Raw genomic sequence first — 25,820 nt, 5'->3', positions numbered from 1 at the left:
CAAAGTATTACATGCAGAGTTCAAAACACTGGTTATAGAGATGGCTGAAGGAACTTAATGAGGACCTCAACAGCATTAGAAATTTTAGTCAGAAATGAAAGGTACGCTAGTTGAAATAGTGTTTTACAGGGAATCAACAGTAGATGGACCAAGCCAAGAGTCAAATTGATTTGGAACATAAAGGAGAAAATGAAACATTCAATCAGAACAGAAAAAAGAATCCAAAAAAATGATGAGGATAGTGTATGCAACCTCTTGGACAACTTCAACCACTCAACACTGGCACAATATCAGTGGCAGAAAGAAAATGGAAAACATAAGAAATTGGAATCCTATTTGAAAAACAATTTAAAAAAACCTTCCTAATTCGGTGAAGAAAATAGACATACAAGTCCAGGAAGCACAGAGAGTCCCAAACCAGATGGATTCAAAGAGACCCACTCCAAGACATATCATAATTAAAAAGCCAAAGGTTAAAGATAAAAAGAAAACCTTAAAAGTAACAAGAGAAAAGCAGTTAGTTACCTACAGGGGAGTTTCCAAAAGACTTAGCTGATTTCTTAAAAGAAACTTCACAGGCTAGAAGGGATTGGCAGGAAATGTTCAAAGTCATGTAAAACAGGCACTTTACAGCCAAGTTTGCTCTACCCAGCAAAGCTGTTTAGAATTGAAAGGCAGAGAAAGAGCTTCCCAGACAAAAAAAACTAAAGGAGTTCACCATCATCAAAACATTATGTGAAATGTTTTTTTAATTTTTATTTTATTATTTTTTATTTAATTGTTCAACTAGTTTTCTGTCGTTTACTCCCATCACAGCCCACCCCCAGTGCTCCCCACCTCCTTCCACCTCCTTAGTTTTTGTCCATGTGTCCTTTACATTAGTTCCTGTAAATCATTCCCCCTTTACCCTGATTATATGAAATGTTAAAGGGCCTTATTTAAGAAAAAGAATATCTAAAGTATGAACAATAACATGGTAATAAATTCATCTCTGTCAACAATTAAATCTAAAAACCAAGCTAAGCAAACAAGAACAGACAGAATCATGGATACAGAGAGCATACTGACAGTTGCCAGATGGGAGTCTATTGTGGGGAAATGAGTGAAGAGTTGAGAGAATTAAGAAGTACAGATAGGTAGTTACAAAATAGTCACAGGAATGTAAAGTACAGTATAGGATATGGAGTAGCCAAAGAACTTATACACAAGACCCATGGACATGAACAATTGGGTGGCGATTGCCTGAGGGAGTGGAGGGTGCTAGGTTGAGGGGGCAAAGGGGAAAAATTGGGACACCTGTAACAGCATAATCAAAAAACATAATTAAAAAAAAGAGGGAAACCACAGAAGAGTTGAGGATAGGCATCTCTGTGGCCCTGTGATTCCACTCAGGACTCTGTTCACCATGGAGTGATCCCATGCACTGGAGCAGGGACTCCAGCGGGGCAGGTCCCAGGACTGAGGGAAGGGAGGCTGAGGAAGATGACCCTGGAAAGGAAGTCCAATTTTCTTTGCCTGGTAATGAGGTGGCAGTTGAAGGACAAGCCCATCCTTGTACACATCTGTCATCTCTGGGGCAGTGCCAGAGTCACAGACAAGGCCGGACACACATGTGGTCCTTCCAGGTCCTGGCTTCTCTGGTCTGGGTCATTACCTGTGATTGCTGTCCAGTTGGGGCCTAGGTTTGGCATCCTGTGCCTGATGATGCCATGCCTGGCAAGCTGATACGGGGAAGAAGGCTGCATGGGGGCTCGGCCTGGGCCACAGGTCACCCCCTTCTTCTTCACCAGCACCACGGCCATGCTCTCAGGCAGACCATTGTCTTGAAATACATACGTGCCTGGATCTAGGAACTGGTGAGCAAACCTGGGAGTGAAGGCCAGAATATGGGCAGTGGTGGCTGGTCATAGCGGGCCAACCAAATATGGTTGACTTCTCCTTACACAGGGTAACATGGTCTTGGGAAGCTGCCTGTAACCCCACTTCCTCCCACTCATGCACCCAGGAGGCCATGCTTGCTCATAGTCTACAGATTCCCATCCTCCTATATCTCCTCTTTCCCCTTGAGGAAGAGGCTGTTACCTCTACTGAGGACCCAGCCAGCCCCACTGTGCTCCCAGGTAGCCCCATATGGTCACCTGGAAAAGTTGAGATGAGTCTCTTGTACCAGGTGATCGAGTCTCCTGAAGGCTCCAGAGTCCCAGTGGAGGTTGCTGTTGAACAGGTGTTGCTTCTGGTAGACAGGGTAGTGACTGGCTGAGCGATCTGGGGAATGAGCTGGGGTTGACCTGGGTCCGAGAGGCTGGCTCCCCAGGCCCCAGCCATGGGTGGCCCACATGCAGGGAGCTTAGTGTTGTTCTCTCAGTTTCCATGAAATGTTTCCAATGAAGTGACATTCCATCCTTTCATGTATGTAATGAGGCATTGGTAACCTTGGTGCCAGGACAAGATCTGGCTTCCTTCGGCCTACAGAGTAAGCACACCACCAGGTGATGGCTTGCAGCAGGGCCCTCAGGCCCCAACACCCCTTGTGGGTAAAGATGGACAGGTACCCTGGCACCTTCAGAAGTGGGACCTGTTTAACTCTGTGCTCCTGGCAGGCAGCACAGTGCAAGCATACAGTAGGCACTATATACATGCTGTACATGGCTGAGAGTGAACAGCTAAGAGGGTAGACAGAGCTTCTGGTAGAAACACAGGTGGACATGGCCTGCCCATTCCCTGCTCACAGGTGTCAGCTCCTTGTTCCAGGTTACCCCAAGGTGGGGCTCCAATCTCACCTCCCCACCTTGTGAAGGGGGACACTTTGGACTCACTTCACAGGGAGGGTCAAGGTTGCCCCAGATCCTGTGATTTATGGGAGAGCTTGGCCTGGAGCTCAGGGCACAGAGGTCACATTGGGTGTTCATTGTCCAAGGTCAGTTTCCTCCTTCGATGCTCATGGTCTTGGCACTCCATGGGAGGAAGTTAGGTTTTTACATAATGGGCGAGACCAGACTCTACTGACTTCTGCCTGGGCCAAGTGGCCATTCTTCTGTTCAAACATGGTCAAGGGCATGAACTGTGCCACACACCCCAGGCCCCGTCCCCACACCAGGACTGCAGCTGGAATTCCCCAACCAGATACAGAAGCTCTGAGCCATGACCGAGGGACACCTCCATCTTTGAGCCTTTCTTCTGTTGTTTTGTGCAGGGTATTCTCTGTACTCATATGTTGTGATTATGAGACAATGAGCGAAATAGCCTTTGTGTTTGTTGTGTATCCATCCTTCTCTGCCCTGTAGTTTGTCTCCTCAAAAATCCATCTCTCTCCCTAAAAATCTACATACCAAGAAAAAAAGCCAGCCTGGGTTCTCTTGTGCTTTTAACACTGCAGATCTGTCCCTGTCTCAGCCAAGCCCAGTGCCTGGCAGCTAGTGGCAGGCAGTGGGTGGGATGTTGGGGTGCCCTTCCATGCACAGCAGCACCCTGAGGGAGTGCCAGGTGAGAAAATGGGAGGGAGTCACGTCCACTGAGGGCCTGGACCATTGCTTGGTGCATGGGGTGTGGACCTGAGCCTGTCAGGGTGGAGGCCCTCTGCTGTCAGTGAAGGCCATCTTGAGAAGAGGACTCAGGCTTATCCTGTGAAGTCTCCAGGGTTGGAGTCATAGGGAAGGAGACAGACCTTATAAATCAAGGTGTCTCGGAGGGAGGGGCCTGCTGGGAGGCTGAGGGGGTCTGGCCCTGTGAGGGCTTCTGGCCCTGGCAGGACAACTGCCTGGCACAGAGCAGGCCTGCAGGAGAACTGCAGTCCAGGTCAGAGTTCATCTCAGTGGGTTCTGGCCTCCCCCGACCCCCATCAGGCACAGAGGTCTCACACCCCTGTAGACTGCAGGGAGAGGTCATGGAATGCTAGAGCTGGTGCACGTGCTCCAGAATGTGAAATTGAGGCCCAAAGGAAGTGACCCATAAGGTGGAGAGCACAGGCTTGGGACTGTACATGACCTCACTGGACAGCCAGGCAAGGGAGGGATGAGAGTCTGGACAGGAGGTAGGGCCCAATGGACAGACTCACTGTGGGGAAGAATAAGAAGCTGGAAAAGAATCACGTCCCCCTCTACCAGGCAGATCACCGGGTTTGGAATCTGGAGATGAACAGTGAAGTTCTGGGAGATAGGGTGCTCTGGGCCTGCAGTCCCATAACGTCTTTGCAGCTGGGAGCTGGACACAGGTGGCCCTGGAGAGTTTGGGGAAGGCGAGCTGGAGGACCTGGGCCTATCTGGGGGCACTACACCCACATATTGACCCCCTCCTGTCTTCCTTCCCTTTTAGGAGCAGTGCCAGCTCTTTCTTGGCCCTTGCTCTTAGGACTGCCTTCCCACATGGCTCTTCTGAGACTTGCCAGATGCTCATCTCCTGAGGCAGAGCTAGAGCTTCCCCCAAAGCATCCCTTCCCTAGTCCTCGCAGGAAGAGGCAGCCATGCTCCTCACCCATCTCACCCTCTCTGGGAAAGCCTGGGCTGCATGCAGTCTGACTGCTGGGAGCTTCCCTTACCAAGGAAGGAGCCAAGCATGTCCTCTCTGAAGATGACAAAACCAACAATTCCATGGGGACCACATTGGACCAGATGGACCTGGGCACTCCCATGGAAGAACTGGTCTGGGCCCAGAGTGCCTGCTACTTCCTGAGAACACACAGCACAATGTTGTGTGCTCAGGAAGGAGAGGAGGGGCAATGAGGCTGCAGGCATGACCCCTCAGCATTGCCCTGGTCAGTCTCCTTCTGGACACATTTTCTTCCTCACTAAAACCTGTCCAGGTGGCCTCCTGCACCCTGGGCTCCTCCTCATCTTCAGAAAACACCCCTGATTCAGCTCAGGCCCCTCAACTGGGTCATCATTTGCCCCTCTTTTCTCTCAAATTGCAAACATCCCACTTAACAGAGCAACTTAGCAACATCCCCTATCACCTTTAATCTGCTGTGCAGTCCCCACCCTTTCAGTAGCAAGCAGACACAGCCACCCAGAGCCTTCTGGCAGACAGACATACAGGGTGAGCTGACAAACAGGCCCTGGTGCTCTGCCCCTCCCACCTCAACAAAACTTCAAGACCCTGAAGAGAGCCACAGGCAACACCAAGGCACCCAGAGATGGCCCTGTCCTGTGGTCAGAGGTCTGGGCTGGGACTAGTGGTTCGCCATTTCTGTGACCATGGTGAGTGCTTTCTTACCCCTGGGCCTCAGCCCCACTTCTGTAAAGTAAAGCTGGCGCTTTCTAAGGTCACTGTGGATCAAACTGGATGGTTAACTTTGATGTAAGAAATGCCTTCCAACTTCCTTCCTGCCCGTCCTCCAGCCCGCAAAATGGAGATCTACACGGTTAGCAGCATACTAGGTAGAAACAACTAGTTACCACATGGGCCTTCCCTTCTGGTGCTTGGTTTCTTTAGACTTGGTGCCTGGGGGCTTTGTCTCCCCCATCCTCAGCAAGCAGAGGCTGCCCTCCCAGTCAGCCCTTCCATGAGGTGGGCTCACCCTCTGGGTGCTGTCCCCTGCTTCGCCCTTCATGCTGAGGATTAGCTCTCTGTGGGGGCCCCAGGCCAAGGAGAGCTGGGGGGCCCTGGCCAGACACTGGGCATCACAGAGCTCTTCTGATGAGACGTACTCCCGGCACTGGCAGCTGTGGAAGAGGAGAGTGGGGAGAGCAGTTGTGTCCCTGATGCTCCTCAGCAGCCCAGAAGCCCACCTCCCAAACAAGGATCGAGCTGTCAAATCTTCCTAAGTAGCAGGTGCATGTGTAATGCAGAACCATCAATGACTCTTTAACATGTCCTTTCTTGCTCCTGCTTCTGTGCCAACAGGCACATCCCAGAATGGAAGCCCTGCTTGGGACAGAGACTGTCCCCTTGAGTATTTTTGCTCTGGGCAGCCTGCTGAGGTAAGAGGGAGGAGAGAGAGCTGTTTAATCTGGAACAGTCCTGTTTATTCAGCAGACTTCCTGGCACAACAGTCCTCTCCTCTCCCCCTCTCCTGCTTGCTCAGGTGACTCCATCCAGGCCACAGATCAGCTGCAGCAATAGAACTCAAGACAAAATCAGGGGTCCTGTGGGCTTGGCATCAAGTCAGGGTGTGCTCTGGCAGCTGGCTCGGGTCCTGGGTGTGGACCTCAATGTCCCTTGATGCAGCACCTCCTCAGCCCTGGCTGCTTCTCCCCACCCCCGGCTGGTATACCCTTGTTAAAGGTACTTATTTAAGGAAAAAGAGATTTAAAGTATGAACCAGAAAGTGCCAATAAATACATATTTACCAACATTTGAATCTAAAAAACATACTAAGGAAACAAGAAGAACAGACAATCATGGATGTGAGCAGTGTTTTAATGGTTGCAAAATGGAAGGGGAGTTTGGGGTAATGGGTAAAAAGATGAGGGCATTAAGAAGTACAAGTCCTGGCTGGTGTGGCTCAGTGGATTGAGTGGCAGCCTGCATATCAAATGTTCGCCAGTTCGATTCCGAGATCAGGGCACATGCTTGGGTTGCTGGCCAGGTCCCTAGTAGTGGGTGTGTGAGAGGCAACCACACATTGATGTTTCTTTTTCTCTTCCTCTCTATTCCTCTATCTAAGAATAAATAAAATATTTATTTTAAAAAGGAAGTACAAATAGGTAGTTACAGAATAGCCATGTGGATGTAAAATACAGGATAGGGAATGGACTGGCCAAAGAACTTACACCTATGACCTACAGACAGAACAAAGGTGTGAGGATTGCCTGAGGAGTTTGGGGGTGCTGGGTAGAGGGGCAAATGAAAATTGGGACAACTGTAATAGCATAATCAATAAAATATAATTAAATTTAAAAATTCATATGCACAGCCAGAAAAAAATCAGTAAGCATGACCTTGGTTGAAGATATAAAAAAAAAAAAAAGGCCATGAACTGAGTAATGTTGGGTGCATATAGGGATAATTTCAGGAGATTGTCAGAGTGGTGCTGAAATGCTTCATGCTTGCTTTACTGGATGTTAGCTGTATCATTTCTTGGTGTGTGTGGAGGGGTGGGAGATAGACTGATTGTAAAGTAGACTATTGAACTAGAAGCTTCCTGTCTGCCTTTCTTACCTTGAGCAAGGGTTATTATATTGTTTGTCCTTGAAAGATATGGAGTGGAGGTTGGTCATGGTTGGGGTGGGAGATAGGAAATAAGCTTCGCAAAATATCTGCAATTTACTGTGTCTTTATCTCAGCTTGTCAGGGCTTGGCTAATTTATAGAATGGAGGACTAACATTTTCACAGGCCAAGTATGGTATGAAATTCCTGATGGGTATACATTGTGATTGAGTTTGGATAGGCTCAGGTGGAAACTTTCCAGCATTTGGCAGTCATAAGAAAATGGAAAACAACCAAGATTCGGCCTAGTCCACATGAGAATGTTTTATGTTGTCCCAGGTGCATCAGGCAAATCTTGGCTTTTGGGACAATCTATGAAGATATAGAGTAGAAGTGCTTGGGGCAGAAGGGACATCCCAGTGGAAGCTTGTAGGTACTAGGGGTGGAATGGTTGGTAGGTACTAGGTATTTCCTGATTGGAAGACTATGGTTGAAAGATGTAAACCAGCAGAATGAAGAGGTAGTAAAATGTTTTCCATTGATTACTGGATTAGTTAGTGGTCAGTAAGTAAAACATGGAGGACGAGGTTCAGTGAAGGCTTGCTGGAGGAGTTGATGCTTAAGCCTTCCCTGAAAGTGGGAGTTAGCAAGGGAGAATATGAGAACAGGGTCCATAGGCCCAAAGTCTCAGAGGCAGGAGACAGCAATGCATTCACTGACACATGTATTTATTCACTCGACAATATTTCATGAGGCCCTACTATATACCATTGTTCCAGGTGATAGAGATACAGCAGTGCACCAACTATACAAAGCCTCTATCCTCCCATAGTTGGTGTATGGAAGCAGACCCTAAACCTATAAAACAAGGATCAAGGAGGTCAGTTGACAAGTGCTGTGGAGAAAGTTGAAGCAGTGTAAATGAGGCACTACAATAGAGCTTGGGGACTGGGTGCCGCTGTATCTGGAGTGATCTGTAAAGGCCTACGTGATAAGGTAACATTTGAGCAGAGACTTGAAGAAAGTGATAGAGTGAATTAACAAAGAACAGTGATTGAAGAGTATTCCAGACAGAGTCCTGCAAGTGGGGGACCTGATGAGGTAGTCCTGTGCTTGGTATGGCGAAGGAATAGCAGGAGGTCAGCTTGTCTGGAGCCAAGTGGGCAAAGAGCAAAGTAGGAGAGGGAGCCAAAGAGGACAAAGAAACTGGATAATATGGGCCTTAGAAATTATTGAAGGAACATAGATCTTTATTCTTTTTGAGACGGTAAGCTACTGGCAAGTTCTCAGGAAAGGATGATATGATCTAACTTGTGTTTTAAGTTGCACTAGTCAATTTTGGCTGCTGTCTTAAGAATCAGTTTAGAGAGGCAAGAGTGGAAGCAGGAGCTAGTTAGATATGTCTTGCAATAATCCAAGTGAGAGATGATTATGACTTCAACCAGGTGATGAAAGTGGAGGTGACGAGAAGGGGCTAAAGCCAGAGCTGACAGGATTTGCTGATCTGTGGGTATGAGAGGGAAAGACGAAGTTGCTAAGATATAATGTATTGTAGGAGGAGCATATTTGGAAAGAAAAAAAAAGTGTTTAGTTCTGGACATGTTAAGTGTGAGATACCTTCTAGATATCTAAATGGAGATGTTGAATATGTAGTGGGTTTAGAGGTAGGGGAAATGTCTGGATAGGAAATACATGTTCAGGTATGGGTGGGAAAGCAGGTTTTTCATTGTTAAAACAAAGTTTTGTGTATATATAGTGGGAGATAGCTTCAGACATCAATGCTTCTCAATCTTTGCTGTATGATGACACAAAACAAAATGTGTAGAATTAACTGGATTAGATGGACTAGGCTAGTCATCTAAGATGAAACAACAGGCCCAAAATGGAGTCACTATGCTAAGCCCCACCAAGACCCGATACCTAACCTGACTGCAGTTTCAGCTCTTCCCAGGAGTGGAATTTTAAACCGATGAGTCTGGAATTCCCTGTTCAGTAGTAGGTCCTCTGCCTCATGAAAGCCCCTGCTTTTCCCTAAGGGAAGGTGACCTTGCCTGAAATAATCCATAATGCACTCTTTTATTTTTTTTAATTTAATTTAATTTAATTTTATTGATTATGCCATTACATTTGTTTTATTTCCCCCTTTCGTTCCCCTCCACCCTTCACACCCCTCCCCCACCATCCCCCCCTTTACTTCATGAACACGTGTCTCGAGTTCTTTAGATTCTATATTTCTCATACCATTCTTACCCTCCCCCTATTTATTTTCTATCTACTTCTATGCTACTTATTTTCTGTACCTTCTCCCCCCTTCTCCTTCTCCTTCTCCCACTCCCCTGTTGCTAACCCTCCACATGATCTTCATTTCTATGGTTCACTCCTGATCTAGCTGTCCTCTTAATTTGCTTTTGTTTTAGGTGTGGTTGTTAATAACTGTGAGTTTGCTGTCCTTTCACTGTTCATCTTTTTTATCTTCTTTTTCTTAGGTAAGTCCCTTTAACATTTCATATAATAAGGGCTTGGTGATGATGAACTCCTTGAATTTGATCTTATCTGAGAAGCACTTTATCTGTCCTTCCATTCTAAATGAAAACTTTGCTGGATAGAGCAATCTTGGTTGTAGGTCTTTGGATTTCATGACTTGGAATACTTCTTTCCAGCCCCTTCTTGCCTATAGGGTCTCTTTTGAGAAATCCACTGACAGTCTGATGGGAACTCCTTTGTAGGTGACTGTCCCCTTATCTCTTGCTGCTTCTAGGATTCTCTCCTTCATTTTAATTTTGGCTAATGTAATTATGATGTGCTTTGGTGTGTTCCTTCTTGGGTCCAACTTCTTTGGGACTCTCTGAGCTTCCTGGATTTCCTGGAAGTCCATTTCCTTTGCCAGATTGGGGAAGTTCTCCTTTATTATTTGTTCAAATAAGTTTTCCACTCATGGCTGTTCCTCCTCCCCTTCTGGTACCCCTATAATTCAGATGTTGGAACGTTTAAAGATATCCTGGAGATTCCTAAGCCTCTCCTCATTTTTTTGAATTCTTATTTCTTCATTCTTTTCTGTTTGGTCATTTTTTCCTCCTTCTGGTCCACTCCCTTGATTTGAGTCCCAGTTTCCTTTCCATTACTCTTGGTTTCCTGTGCATTACCATTCATTTCAATTAGTTTAGCCTTCATATGTTCCTCTAATTTGTGACTAAAATGGATCAGTTCTGTGAGCATCCTGATCACCAGTGTTTTGAACTGTGCATCTGAAAGTTCGGCTTTTTCTTCATTGCTTAGATTTATTGGCTCTGGGGCTCTGAGTTGTTCTTGAGCCATGTTTTGATCTGTTTGTGCCTGTTACATATGAGGAGAGGCGCCTTAAATGTTCACCAGGGCGGGGCTACCCAGTTCACTGGTTTGTGACACTGTATGTGGGGGTGGGGTCAGAGAGGGAGCAATGGCGGTCCTCTCTGCTCACCTGGTCTGCCTCACTCTTGTCCCTGCCTGTTCATCTGAGCGCAAATGTGCTAGCCCACCGCCCTGCGTGGTCTGTCTCAATGCTCATCTCTTCACTGGTTTATCTGTGCAGAAATGCCTGACCTCAGACAGGCAGCCGCGCCTCTTCCCTGGGTTCTGCCTGTAGCTAGCCCGCACCTGGGATCCATGCCCTCCATTGCTTGTGCGCTGCCCGGGTTGGGGGATCGTTTTTGCCCGACCTGCTCCACTGCTGGCTTCGCCCCTCCCACCGGTTTAGTTGAGCAGTTTATTGTTTTCGGACTCCATATTGTTCGATTTTCTGTGATTTGATTGCGTTTATTGTTGTTAAAACTTTGTTGTTTTTAGATTTGGTTGTGCAAGGAAGCAAAGTGTTTCCACCTGCGCCTCCATCTTGGCGGAAGTCATAATGCACTCTTTTAACTTCGTAGGCCCACCCACTTTAGGTTTATGGGAACCTTCCATTTTGTAAAATTCATCAGACTGCCCTTCTAGCTGCTAGATGCAGTGCAGCCTGATTCATGAAACACTTAGTAAAACCAATTAGATATTCAAAGGTAACTTGGTTGAACTTTGTTCTGTAATATGGTCCCATGGCTCAGGAACTCCACCTGTCACAGACTCCATTCAATGGTCTTACCTGTCACCCATTTGAGCCATTGCCAAGTACACCGTTTGGGAAACTGCTGTAGTCAAGTCCAGATCAAGGAGCCTGAATACACAGTGTTGATGAACTATGACTTTGTCTTGCAGATACAAGAGCTCACCAAAGAGTTAGTAGAAATGAATCATAGTCATATTTGGTTTTGATAGGCACTTTTCAAATTGTTTCTGATGGAAGAAAAGTTTAAAAAATTTTTAATTCCATCATAGTCTCATGCTTTGGTAAAGCATAAAAAAGTAAATTACTGGAAAAAAATTTAAAAGTCAAATATTTTATCATTAAATTTACTATAAAAATTATTCTCAACTTCCACCAAGATGGAGGCATAGGTGGATACGCCGTGCTTTCTCTCACAACTCAGTTTAGAGACAACTAAATATTAGTAACGGAAAACATAGCCAGAACACAGAAAATTGAACTTTTCAGAAGTCTGATAACAGCAAATTCTTCACCCTGACTGGTAAGAGGGGCGAAACCAGCAGCTGTTGGAGCAGGGTTGCACAGAAAAACTCCGTCAGACGGACTTGGGCGCGCCATACCCAGGCACAGGGTTGGACCTAGTAAGTGACTCAGCGAGCGACTGTGGGGAAACAGCGAGGGAGCAGGGCTGTGGGTTGACTGTGGTCACGCTTTCGTGTGCAGATATACAAGCGAGGGAGTGGGCAGTGAGACTACGGGACCCAGCAGGCCCCACGGCAAGTGGCAGCAGAGGGCACCGCCATTTCCCCCGTTCTGACCCCGCCTCCACATACAGAGTCACAACCCAGCGACCTGAGAGTCCAAGGCTCCGCTACTCATACTTAATGGGCGAGAACAGACCAAAAATGGCTCAAGAAGATCTCAAAGCCCTAGAGCCTATAAATCTAAGCGATGAAGAAATAGCAAAACTCTCAGACACACAGTTTAAAACACTGGTGATCAGGATCCTCACAGAACTGGTTGATTATAGCCACAGATTAGACAAACGTATGAAGGTGAAACTAACTGAAATGAATGGAATTGCACAGGAAACCAATAGCGATGAAAAGGAAACTGGGACGCAAATCAATGGAGTGGACCAGAAGAAAGCAAATAATGGCCAAACAGAAAAGAGTGAAGAAGCAAGAATTCAAAAAAATGAGGAGAGGCTTAGGATCCTCCAGGACATCTTTAAATGCTCCAACATCCGAATTATAGGGGTACCAGAAGGGGGGAAAGGAACGGCCACCAGTGGAAAACTTATTTGAACAAATAATAAAGGAGAATGTACCCAATCTGGCAAAGGAAATAGACTTCCGGGAAATCCAAGAAGCTCAGAGAGTCCCAAAGAAGTTGGACCCAAGAAGAAACACACCAAAGCACATCATAATTATATTAGCCAAGATTAAAATGAAGGAGAGAATCCTAGAAGCAGCAAGAGCTAAGGGGACAGTCACCTACAAAGGAGTCCCCATCAGACTGTCAGCTGACTTCTCAAGAGAGACCTTACAGGCAAGAAGGGGCTGGAAAGAGGTATTCCAAGTCATGAAATCCAAAGACCTACAACCAAGATTGCTCTATCCAGCAAAACTTTCATTTAGAATGGAAGGACAGATAAAGTGCTTCTCAGATAAGATCAAATTCAAGGAGTTCATCATCACCAAGCCCTTATTATATGAAATGTTAAAGGGACTTACCTAAGAAAAAGAAGATAAAAAAGATGAACAGTGAAAGGACAGCAAACTCACAGTTATTAACAACCACACCTAAAACAAAAGCAAATTAAGAGGACAGCTAGATCAGGAGTGAAAACATAGAAATGAAGATCATGTGGAGGGTTAGCAACAGGGGAGTGGGAGGAGGAGAAGGGGGGAGAAGGTACAGAAAATAAGTAGCATAGACAGTAGATAGAAAACAGATGGGGGGGCAAGAATAGTATGGGAAATATAGAATCTAAAGAACTTGAGACACATGGTCATAAACTAAAGGGGGAGTAATGGTGGGGATGGGGGTAGGGTGGAGTGGAATGAAGGGGGGAATAGAACAACTATAATGGCATAATCAATAAAAAAATTAAAAAATTATTCTTCCAGATTACTGTAAAAGTTTTTAAAAACTTACCCTCAGTTATTTCCCTTGTTGTGGACCAGAAGCAAACTGTGGGACTCGCAGCAGCATAGATAACACTTTGAGTAGCCCTGTTTGGAATGGGGCATATTGACAGCAAGGATAGTGATAGAAATAGCTTTGGCCATCTTTCCAGTTAGTTGGAGGGCCAACAAACATTTTGTCATATTTGTTGAGTACGTAGAGTGGCCTGAGGCAGCCTATGCATCAGTGGTCTGATGGAGTCATAAAGCATGTTGTGTGCTTACTGTACTGATAAGGGCACCTGGCCATTCTGATAGCATCTCCTCCAGCATTCTGTTCTTTGGGAGCCACTCCAAGGTGGCTCTGACCTTGGTCACATGTAGGTTATGTTTAACCATCTCTTGGTTGATCAAATTTGATTATTTGAGTGTCAGTGGTGACCAGCATGATACAAAGGACTTGAGGTGGAACATCTCTCAGGATAGAATGACCTTTGTTTTTGCCTGGTTTTCCAGATCATGTAACAGGGTTTATTTTAATTGTCCAATACATAGGCTATAAGAAACAAAAAAGAATATTTGAGAATGGGGGGCTGTCTGAAGTGATTAGTCCTCTAAATGTTAGTGCATAAGGCCACCTTTGTCCTGGTAGAACCAGTGTTCCTTGTTTCCCTGTCTGTTTTTATTCCCCTACTAAAAGCACCAGCATTTATAAAGGGAAGATGGGATTCTCATGAACTCATGTCAAGTTCCTCTCTCTGTATTCTGGAGGAACTTAACTGCCCCCCTCTATCAGGGATGTGAGGTACCAAAGTATGTTATTTGATCAAGCTTCTCTTTTTCTTGATTAGAAAAAGCCTTGTTTGTCTATGAGTAGCAAGAATCCACTTCCATTTGTATGAACTTATTACCACACTCCTACCTAACCCTACCTACACCACTGCGGGGACCTGTCAAGTCTTGGACAAAAATAGTGAGAAGACACTATGAGAGCCAATATTCTTAAGATAGCTGAGGAATTCAAGAGTTCTTATACACTCTGAGTGAAAGGTCATTGCAAGATGGCTCTTTTTTTAAAAATTTTTTTTTATTGATTATGCCATTACATTTGCTCTATTCCCCCCTCCATTCCCCTCCCCCCCGCATACCCCCCCCCCCATTTCCCCCTTTAGTTCATGCACACGTGTCTCAAATTCTTTAGATTCTGTATTTCCCCTACTATTCTTACCCTCCCCTTATCTATTTTCTATCTACTGTCTATGCTACTTATTTTCTGTACCTTCTTCCCCCTTCTCCTCCTCCCACTCCCCTGTTGCTAACCCTCCATGAGATCTTCATTTCTATGGTTCTGCTCCTGATCTGGCTGTCCTCTTAGTTTGCTTTTGTTTTAGGTGTGGTTGTTACTAACTGTGAGTTTGCTGTCCTTTCACTGTTCATCTTTTTTTATCTTCTTTTTCTTAGGTAAGTCCCTTTAACATTTCATATAATAAGGGCTTGGTGATGATGAACTCCTTGAATTTGATCTTATCTGAGAAGCACTTTATCTGTCCTTCCATTCTAAATGAAAGTTTTGCTGGATAGAGCAATCTTGGTTGTAGGTCTTTGGTTTTCATGACTTGGAATACCTCTTTCCACCCCCTTCTTGCCTGTAAGGTCTCTCTTGAGAAGTCAGCTGACAGTCTGATGGGAACTCCTTTGTAGGTGACTGTCCCCTTAGCTCTTGCTGCTTCTAGGATTCTCTCCTTCATTTTAATCTTGGCTAATGTAATGATGATGTGCCTTGGTGTGTTCATTCTTGGGTCCAACTTCTTTGGTACTTTCTGAGCTTCCTGGATTTCCTGGAAGTCTATTTCCTTTGCCAGATTGGGGAAATTTTCCTTTATTATTTGTTCAAATAAGTTTTCCACTGGTGGTTGTGCCTTTCCCCCTTCTGGTACCCCTATAATTCGGATGTTGGAACGTTTAAAGATGTCCTGGAGGTTCCTAAGCTTCTCCTCATTTTTCTGAATTCTTATTTCTTCATTCTTTTCTGTTTCTGATCATTTTTTTCTTCCTTCTGGTCCATTCCCTTGGTTTGAGTCCCAATTTTCTTTCCATTACTATTGGTGTCCTTTGTGTTACCATTCATTTCAATTAGTTTAGCTTCCATATGTTTCTCTAATTTGTGACTAAAATCAACCAGTTCTGTAAGGATCCTGATAACCAGTGTTTTGAACTGTGCATCTGAAAGACTGGCTATTTCTTCATCGCTTAGATTTATTGGTTCTGGGGCTCTGAGTTGTCCTAGAGCCATTTTTGGTCTATTCGTTCTGTTAAGTAAGTGGAGCCAAGCCTTAGTTGTTTACCGGGAAGGGGCAACCCAGGTTGCTGGTTTGTGACGCTGTGTGTGGGGGCGTGGTCAGAGAAGGAGCAATGGCGGTCCTCTCTGCTCCCCCAGCCCGTCCAGTCACAGCACTCGCCCCGATCTTGTTTATCTGATCGGAATTGTGCGAGCCTGCTGCCCAGCGCAGGCTTTCCTTCTCACTGGTTTCTCCGCACGCAGATGGGCGACTGACCGACCTACCGCAGACAGCCCGCTGCGCCTCTTCCCTGTGTGCTCCCGTAGCTAGCTCGCGATCAGCGCCTTCGGCTGCTTGCGCTCTGCGCACCACCCAGGAATTTTTTCTTGCTAACATGCTCCGCTGCTGGTTTCGCTTCTCTTACCGGTTTAGCTGAGCATTTAGATGTCTTTTGGACTCCGTATTGTCGATTTTCCGTGTGGCTTGGTTGTGATTGTTGTTAAAAATAGTTGTTCTTAGATTTGGTTGTGCACAGAGGCAAGGTGGTTCCTCCACCTACGTCTCCATCTTGGCGGAAGTCAAGATGGCTCTTGAATATGAAATATTAATTTGGAATTTGAGGGCATATCAGCTAATGACCCACATTTTGGCACAATCAACTATTCTTCACCAGGACTGAGTCTCAGATATGTCATGAGGCTGGTCAAAAAACAGAGGTAGCTTTGGTTGCATGTACCTTTTTGCATCTTTCTGGCTGTCTAGGTCAAAATCCTAGGGAAGCTGCAGAACCCATAAATGGCCACATGCAGGCAGCTCTGGTGGAATCATTGGTGAGTAGTCAAAGCCTTTGGTCAGGGGCTAAACAGGCACCAGACTTTACCTGCTGGGGTGCCAGTGATACTACCACTGGCATCTCATCTCTTATGTGTGTTCCAGGCCAGCTCTGCCAGAGAGGACATGAAGGAACAGGAGCTGGCAGGCTGAATGCTGTGGTGGCAAGTGCCAGTTATTTCAAGTCAAGATTCACTTGTGTTTCCCAGGGCCAGTGGGAAAAGTGGGAAAAGCATGGACTAGCCTGGGGTGGGGGGTCACCCCTGAAGGGAGCCAATGGTGATGTCCAGGAGGCATGATGTTTGGGGCATTGACCGCATGGCCACTGACTGGTCAGAATTGAGGCTGTTCCTGTACTAGAGAGGAAACTGATAGACCCTTTGGGGTACCAGTTATAGATCCATTAGTTAATGGGACAGTGTGGGTCCTGAAGAAGGTGTTGGGCTGTGAAATAGGAGGGAGTTTAGGCTGCCAAGTGGTGCAGAAGAATTTAAGTGTTTTGACAAAGTGAGTGGCTACGAAAGTATACTGACTGATTATTTTAGCCCTTTGACTTGTGAGAGTCATGGACTCCTGAGTATACATGGCAGTATTTACATACGTAGGAAATGGCAGTTTTTATATGCTTAGGAAACTGTGAAGTTTCTCCAGTTTTCTCTGAATTCTTTTCAGGGACAGGTAGAGTCACAAAAAGTCTGTGATATGAGTGTGCCTGGTAGTAGGTGATAGCACCTCCCCCACCTTTGCTATTGGCTGGAACTGATTGGAGGTTAGGAGTTACCTCTCTTTCCTGGATACAGGGAGTAGAGTGTTGCCTCTGACTTGTACATGTTCAATTAATAGTACATGTGTCTGTGCGTCTGCTGGTTTTAAGGACAAATCTGAAAACTTGAGCAAGTGTACTTGGTTGAGGTTCTGGTCAGACAGATCAGAGATAGGGCTTAGGTCTTGGAAACCACAATGAGGGCAGGATGTTTTGTCCAGGGAAGCCAGGAGTGGGGAAATGCAGAAAGGGCATTCAAGCCAAGTTTTTGGAGAACATGGGAAACCAATTTTATTCTTTGATTTCAAAGACCCAGAGTTTGGGAGTCCAAAAGGGAATGCAAGAAAGACCACAGAGAAGGTCCAAAACTATCCTAGAAATGATACAAAGAATCTCTGGTGTTCTCAACTAGTTGGTACTTAGAGGAATTGGGTCTATATAAGTATAGAGATGACAGTAACAGATCTTCTGTATGGAGTTGAAATTTATATAGGAAATTAATAGAAGTTATGTAAAAAAAAAAAGACAGATACTGCATTTGGAACCTTAAGGCATGCCCATAGGAAACAGATTTACCGTATGATTGGTAATTTTTCTGATGATAGAATTGAAGGGCAAAGAGAATTCTGTGGAGATTTCCAGCAGTAAGAAATGAGCAGGTGATCTATGAATACACTGAACAGCAAATTGGCTGATCAGGGGTGAGATGGTTTAAAATGTGCTGCTTTCTATCCTGGCTGGTGTGGCTCTGTGGGTTGGGCACCATCCTGCGTGCCAAAGGGTCATGGATCCAGTTCCTGGTACAAGCCTGGATTGCAGGCTGGGTACCCAGTTGGGGCGTGCAGAAGGCAACTGATCAGTGTGTGAACATTGATGTTTCTCTGCATCTCTTGTTCCCCCTTTTCTTTTCTCTGAAAAAAAGAAATAAAATCTTTTTTAAAATATTGCTTTCTGAGTATAATAAAAGTAAAACAAAGGTAGTATAGTGGAACAGAATACTGCAACCAGAGTCAAAAATTAGTAACTGTTCTCATTAAGCCAGTTTTGTGAACTTTTCTAAGCTGCTGTCCCAGTTTATGACTCAAATATTACATATACAGAGAATATTTTTGTTACTATGAATATTAATAAGATGCTCTTTATGATATACTCTGGATTCTGCATAAAATACTAATGTATTACTGGATTGTATTTGGCAGAAAAATTTTAACATGTTAAATACTGGAGTGTTAGGACTAAATGGAATTTATAGGACATCTGGCTCAAATCTCACATTTTGTATAATAGATGATTATACAAACAGATTGGTGGAAGAACCAGGACTAGTATCCAGGACTCAGAGCTCATTTCTTCCCTATACCAAAGATCTTCCCAGTATGTGTTTATGGTGAGTAGTATTAACTTGTAGTATTTTTTAAAATTATTGTTGTTCAGTTACAGTTGTCCCCATTTTCCCCCATTACTCTCCCCTGCCCCACCTCACCTCCCACATTCAGTCCTTCCCCACCCCTTGTCTTTGTCCATATACACGTGTCTGTCCTTTATGCATGTTCCTTGACTTGACCCTTCCCCTTCCTTTCCCTGTTATTCCTCTCCCCCTTATCCTCTGGTTACTATCAGTTTGTTCTTTTTTTTCCCATGCCTTTGGTTCTATTTTGCTTGCTTGTTTGTTTTATTGATTGGGTTCGACTTACAGGTCAGATCCTAGGTATTTGTTTCTTATCACCTGGCTTATTTCATTTAGCATAATACGGCCCAGTTCCATCTGTGCTCTTGTGAAGGGTATGAGTCCCTTTTTTCTTTCTGCTGTGTAGTATTCCATTGTGTAAATGTACCATTGTTTTTTGATCCACTCATTTACTGATGGGCACTTAAGCTGTTTCCAGCACTTGATTAATACCAATGATATATTTGTATTGTTCACAGATATAGAACAAACATTTCAAAAATTTATATGGAAACATAAATGACCTCGAATAGCCGTAGCAATTTTGAGAAAGAAGAGCAAAGTAGGAAGGGTCATGGTACCTGATATCAAACTGTATTACAACTGTAATACTGTATTGTAATCAAAACAGTCTGGTACTGGCATAAGAACAAACTCATAGATAAATGGAACAGAATAGAGAGCCTAGAAATAAACCTAAGTTTCTATGGACAATTAATATTCAACAAAGGGGGCAGGAGTAAAAATAGCCTCTTCACCAAATGGTGTTGGGAGATATGGACAGCTACATGCAAAAAAAAAAAAAAAAAGAAACTTGACCACCAACTTAAACCATACACAAAAATAAGCTCAAGATGAAGAAAAGACTTAAATAAAAATCCTAGAGGAGAACACAGGCAGGAAAAATTTAGATATTCCACACAGCAATATTTTCACTGATATGTCCCCTAGAGCAAAATGATATAAAGAAAGGAATAAACAAATGGGACCTCATCAAATTATAAAGCTTCTGCACAGCTAAAGAAAACATCAGCAAAATGAAAAGGGAACCAACTGTATGGGAAAATATATTTGCCAATGATACCTCAGACAAGGGTTTGATCTTCAAAATATATGAAGAGCTCACATGACTCCACACCAGGAAGACAAACAATCCAATATAAAAAATGGGCAAAGGACCTGAACAGACACTTCTCTGAGGAGGACATACAGAGGGCCCAGAGACATATGAAAGAATGCTCAGCATCACTAGCCATCAGAGAGATGCAAATTAAAACCACAATGAGATACCACCACACACTGGTCAGAATGGCTATCGTAAACAAATCAGCAAACAACACGTGCTGGGGAGGTTGTGGAGAAAAGGGAAACCTAATGCACTGTTGGTGGAAATGCAGGGTGGTGAAGCTACTGTGAAAAACAGTATGGAATTTCCTCAAAAAAGTAAAAATGAAATTGCCTTTTAACCTAGTAATTCCACTGCTGGAATAATACCCTAAGAATCCTGAATCACCAATTCAAAAGAACCTATGCACCTCAATGTTTGTAACAGCTTGTAGTGTTTTAATAGTTCATCAGTAAGTCTTGGCACTGCCAGGTTGGCTATCTGGAGTAATTCATGGATAGTCTAAAGCAGTTATATGAAAATTGGTTTCCTTCTTTATTATATATTAAAAGAGCATAAAGCATGATTGAAAATAGCCTTAATTTTAGTCACTTATTTGACTACATTTAACATTTTAATAAGAAACCTCAACAAGATACTTACCCAACTCAGCAGCACTCAGCATCCTGAGTTCTTCAGATAATCACACAGAAACAAGTCTGTGATCCTTTGTAAACTCTTTTGTTGAATGATGGTGGGAATATTGGCTGATGATAGAAGCCTAAGGAGGACCAAGGTCATGTACCGATTTAAAATACAAATGTACTGTACTTGTGCAACTTAAATTTAACATAGTTCTACATGTACATCAATGATGCATGAAGTAGAGAAGTGAAAACTGAATCAAAGAAGCTAAGCCATAGGCTATCTGGAAGACAGAAAACATGTTGTGAATCCTCTCTTTTTCTCTCTCTCTCAATCCTTAGTCAAGGGCACATTTCCATTGATTTTAGAGAGAGAGGAAAGAAGAGGGAGAGAGAAGCATCGATGTGAGAGAGAAACATTAATTGGTTGTCTCCTGTATGTGCCCCAGCCAGGGATCAAACCTGCAACCTAGTGCCTGGACCAGGAATGGAACCTGCAGTCTTTGGTGTACAACTGAGGCACATAGCTGGACCTGAGCCATCTCTTTTTTAAAAAATAACCAGAAGTCTACAAAAGAATAGCCTTGTCTGAAGTCTATGTCCATAGACTTGGACGTACCACAGATTCAATTTTTTTAGTGTTTCACTGGTGAGGTCCAGGAATGCAGCCAGCCTATCACAAAGGGAACACAGTCTGTATCACAACTGCACTGCATATGCTGGGGTTTTCTTCAGACGTGGTCATTGTGCTGTGTAGCTCTCACAAGTGGCAAGAAGACAGACCTCACCATCCAGTGTGGAGATGATTGGTGGTGCTTTTATTGAATTGATTGTCTGGATGCATAAACCTGAATGTAAATTATACATATAAATAATTCAAGCATGACCTAAAAAATTCACACATAAGGAAGCAAAGCAAAAGTAACAGTTCTTTTTATTCTCAGTCCCCTTTACACTCTACTTACTAGACAAGGTTAAGTTTGGTGTGCATCCTTCAGTCCCCTTTTGAGTCTATGTGGAAAAAACTCACATCTACATATACACATAAACATACACATGACATTCATGTAGTTTAATTGGTGACTGTGTTCCAGATTCTGTGCTGGGTGTTCTTTTGCTCTAGACATACATACAGGAACAGTTCACTTAGTAGTCATTTCTTTACAAATTTTGTTTGGAATATGACCAGTATTTCAAAAGTAAGAGTTTTCTGATTTGCTCAAGTAGATGCCATATGCTCTGTACCTTTCAAAGACTGTGAAACAATTAAATTTTTGTACAAAATTATGATAAGGCTATTATAGTGATTTTTCTTCCACAAATATTTTTGCAGTAGCAGGTGATGGTAAAGTTGGGGCAGTCCAGAAAAGAGGAGAAATTGATCTGACAGCCTGAAAACATTCGAGGATATGAAAACACTATAAAATGCAGGTAGAAGAACTCAGAAAGTTCAACTACATTGGGCATGTTTGAAAGAGAGCCAGTAAGTAGCTCCAATACATTTCAAGTCATTTAAGGTACAACTACAGCTTAGTACAGTAATGGTATCTTATTTATAGTTATAACACATGGAAGGCAGAAATTGACAAACACATTTGATAAAAACATCTAGGAATACCCACAGCTTTCCAGTGAATGAAATTATTGATGCCCTTTCAATGGCCAAGTTTTATATGATATTTTTTTAGAAAATAAGGGTTACAAAAATGTATACATTTTGATGTTTTCTATTTGTATACATGATGGACTTAAAAATAAATCCCCAATTTTAAGTGTTTGAAATTTTAAGTTAGTGCTTATGAGGTCATCAAGTTTTAGAAATATTTATTCATATAGTATCAGTAGATTTTTCTTAATTTCATGTTTGAAAATATATTTAGAAATATACTTACTATATCTTTTTTAAAACAACAGCTCTGACTTTTCATGGGTCAAACGTGTTAAGAACTTGAAAAGTTGTAGCAAGTCAGGGATAGCTATTTATTTATTTATTTTTATTGCTGTTCAAGTACAGTTGTCTCCATTTTCACCTCACCACACTCCTCACCCCCCCATCCCCACTCCCCACCCTTGAACCTACCCCACTTTGGCTTTGTCCATGTGTCCTTTATACATGTTCCTTCATGGCCCTTCCCCTATTATCTCCCATTATCCTTCTCTCTGCTCCTCTTCGGTTACTGTCAGTTTGTTCTTTATTCCAAGAATGAAATGTGGTATCTATCTGTTTTTACCAGTTTAAAATCAGGGCTATTTAAATAGTGCCTGCTACTTACAGGATTTCCCAAGGAGGCCTAAGTGGAAGTTTATGATTTGCAAGGGCATTAATATCCTTTTCAAGCATAATATATTAATGAATTTTTATTTTAATCATACTAATTTCTGATAAGAAAACAGATGTTGAGCCTAAAGATACTTGTAGAATACTTATAGGAAAAATTATTTTTAAAAATGTATTTGGCCTTTTGGCATGTTTTAAACCACATCTCTTGAAAGTGCTAAATCCTAAAGCAGGAGGTTGGGAGCAAACTTTGGAATCAGAGAAACTTGACTGTAAGTCTAATACCACATATTTATTAATTATGTGGACTGGCAAGTTTCTGAGCCTTAATTTTACCATCTATTGAATGGAGAAGATAATACTAGTCCTTTCTTCATAGGTTATTTATAGGGAGGGTTAAATGAAATTTATTTTTATTTATATGTATGTATAACACAAACAAATATCTGGCCCATAACAAGTATATAGGAAATATGAACCATAATTGTTGTTGTATATTTTAGGTTTTATTTCATTTAATATGTTGTGAGCATTTTTTACAAACCTAATTTTATTTTTATGAATTATATTTCCTACTATATCCATTTGTATTTGTTATCTGAATATTTTATCTTTTCATTTTAAGTTTTTAAGTATCTTACATAAACTTTAGTTGTAACTATAATAACTACTTATTTCATGTAAAAAAGGTTTATGTTTAAACACATTTTTGTCACTGAAAATGGGGTACATAATTCAGCAGGGAGGACATAATTCAGACGTTGTTGTCCATCTTTTTTATTATAATCATCCCAGTGCATATGGAATGGTATATATTTAATTGTCTTTTTGACTTCCATTTCCTTGATGGCTAATAATGTTGAGCATCTCTTCGTTTGCTTATTGTCCATTTGTATATCTCCTTTGGAGAAAGGTCATTTCTGATCCTTTGCCAATTTTAAAATTCAGTTTGTCTTTTTCTTACAGCTTGTCTGTCTCTATCCAAGGGTGATATGTTCTAAAACCCAATAGTACTAAAGCCTAGTTTTTTTGTACGTACACATGCACTTTATTGTTTCTCTGTGGTATGTGCAAATTGCCATCATCACTACTCTTGCACTTTGGGGTATCATAAAATAAGATAAGTGTTTCTTAAACACAAGCACTGTGATGTCTTGACAGTTTATCGGATAATCAAGGTAGCTACTTAGTGACTGACAGGTGGGTAACGTACACAGTGTGGATATGTTGGACAAAGGATGATTCATGTCCTGGGCAGGATGGAACAGGGCAGCATGAGATTTCACAATGCTACTCAGAATGGTGTGCAACTTAAAACATGAATTGTTGCCCTGGCTGATGTAGCTCAGTGGATAGAGCGCGGGCCTGTGAACCACAGGATTACAGTTCGATTCCTAGTCAGGGCACATGCCTGAGTTGCAGGCCGGTTCCCTGCAGGCCAGTTTCCAGCAGGGGATGCATGAAAGGCAACCATACATTGATGTTTCTCTCCCTCTCTCCTTCCCCTCTATAAATGAATAAATAAAATCTTAAAAAAAAAAGAAAAACAAGATAAAATTTAAAAAAAAACATGAATTGTTTGTTTTTGGAATTTTCCATTTAATATTTTTGGACTGAGGTTGACTATGGGAAACTGAAACTGCAGAAAATGAAACCACAGCTGAAGGGGAACAACGGTATTGAATTTTAAGAGTGTGTATTCTGGGTACAAATTTCTCATGAGATACATAATTTGCGTATATGTTCTCCCATTCTGTGGGTTGTCTTTTTGCTTTCTTGATGACATCCTTTGAAGCCCAAAAGATTTTAATTTTGATACTCTGGTTTCTCTTCAGATCATATAAATCTTTCGCCTTTTACCAAAAGATTTTAATTTTGATGAAATCCAACTTACCTATTTTTTATATGGTTCCTTGTGCTTTGGTGTCATCTAAAAAACCACTGCTTAATTCAAGTGATCAAGATTTACACTTATATTTTCCAATAGTTTTATGGTTTCAGCTCTTATATTTAGGTCTTTAATCTGTTTTGAGTTGAATTTTGTATATAGTGTAAAGTGGGATCCAATCTGACATTTTTGCATGTGGATGTCCACTTGTTCATCATTGTTCAAAAGGCTTTTCCTCCCACTGGACTGTAAAAAATCAATTGGCCATAAACATAAGGGTTTATTTATGGACCCTGAATTCTATTCCATTGATCTCTGTGTTTATCCTCATGCCAGCGCTACTTGATTATTATGACTTTATGGCAGGTTTTAAGTTAGAAAGTATGAGTCCTCTGATTTTGTTTTTTGTTTTTTGTTTTTTTTTTACATTCTTATGACCATTCTGGGTCCCTTGAATTTCTGTATGATTTTTAGCATTAGTTTGCCAATTTCTGCACAATACTCAGGTAGGATTTTGATGGGAATTACATTGAATCTGTAGACTGATTTGGGGAGTATTGCTGCCATTAAGAAAAATGTATCATTGTTTTGTTCATTCTCATCTGAGGACATTTTTTCATTGCTTTTAGAGAGACAGGAAGAGAGAGAGAAAAACATCAACATGACCAAGAACCATTATACGATTGCCTCCCGTCTGTGCCTCGAGTCGAGACGGAACCTGCAACCTAGGCAAGTGCTCTGACAAGGAATTCAACTCACAACCATTTGGTTACATGGTCAGTGTGCTGTGTAGGTTACAGGACAACTCTCCAACCAGTTGAGGCACACCGGCCATGGCAAGAATACTGTATCTTTTGACCTATGAACATGGGATATCTTTCTATTTATTTCAGTCTTCTTAAATTTCTTTCCATAATATTTTGTAGTATTCAGAGAACAAGTTTTCTGCTGATTTGTTCAAATTATTCCTGAGTATTTTTGATGATATTGTAAGTGGAAATCTGTTAATTTTCAGATTGTTCATTGCTTATTATAGAAATATAATAGATTTTTATTGATTGATCTCATACCCTAAAACTTTGGTGATTTAGTTGATTAGTTCATTATGGTTTAGCACATTTAATGTTTTTTTATAAATTATATCCCTCAGGATTTTCTGTTTACTTAAGATCATGTAATCTGCAGATAAAGATAGTTTTACTTCTTTCTTTCCAATCTGGATGCTTTTTATTTCTTTTCTTTGACTAATTGCTCTGGCTAGAACCTCCAGGTTGAATAGGATGGTGAGATCACACATCCTTGTCTTTTTTTCTGA

At 42.5% G+C, this 25,820-nt stretch overlaps 1 protein-coding gene across 5 annotated transcripts in view; it reads left to right on the top strand.

Annotated features, from left to right (window-relative positions):
- The window catches only part of N4BP2L2 (NEDD4 binding protein 2 like 2), a 136,919-nt gene that overhangs the window by 47,749 nt on the left and 63,350 nt on the right, over window positions 1–25,820 (top strand). For 2 of the 5 annotated variants that reach the window (XM_053657986.1, XM_053657981.1), the window contains exon 7: window positions 25,135–25,234. In XM_053657986.1, coding sequence (XP_053513961.1) covers window positions 25,135–25,234 — 100 coding nt within the window. Of the gene's footprint in view, window positions 1–18,430; window positions 18,531–25,134; window positions 25,235–25,820 lie in introns of those variants that run through there. The other 3 variants (XM_053658002.1, XM_053658017.1, XM_053658014.1) reach the window with 3 other exon arrangements.

Source organism: Artibeus jamaicensis, unplaced genomic scaffold, assembly GCF_021234435.1.
Source record: "Artibeus jamaicensis isolate MK-2021 breed Jamaican fruit bat unplaced genomic scaffold, CSHL_Jam_final contig_2002, whole genome shotgun sequence".
NCBI classification, from domain to species: domain Eukaryota; kingdom Metazoa; phylum Chordata; class Mammalia; order Chiroptera; family Phyllostomidae; genus Artibeus; species Artibeus jamaicensis.
The sequence above is the reverse complement of the archived record's forward strand: the minus strand, read 5'-3'. Positions and strand labels throughout refer to the sequence as shown.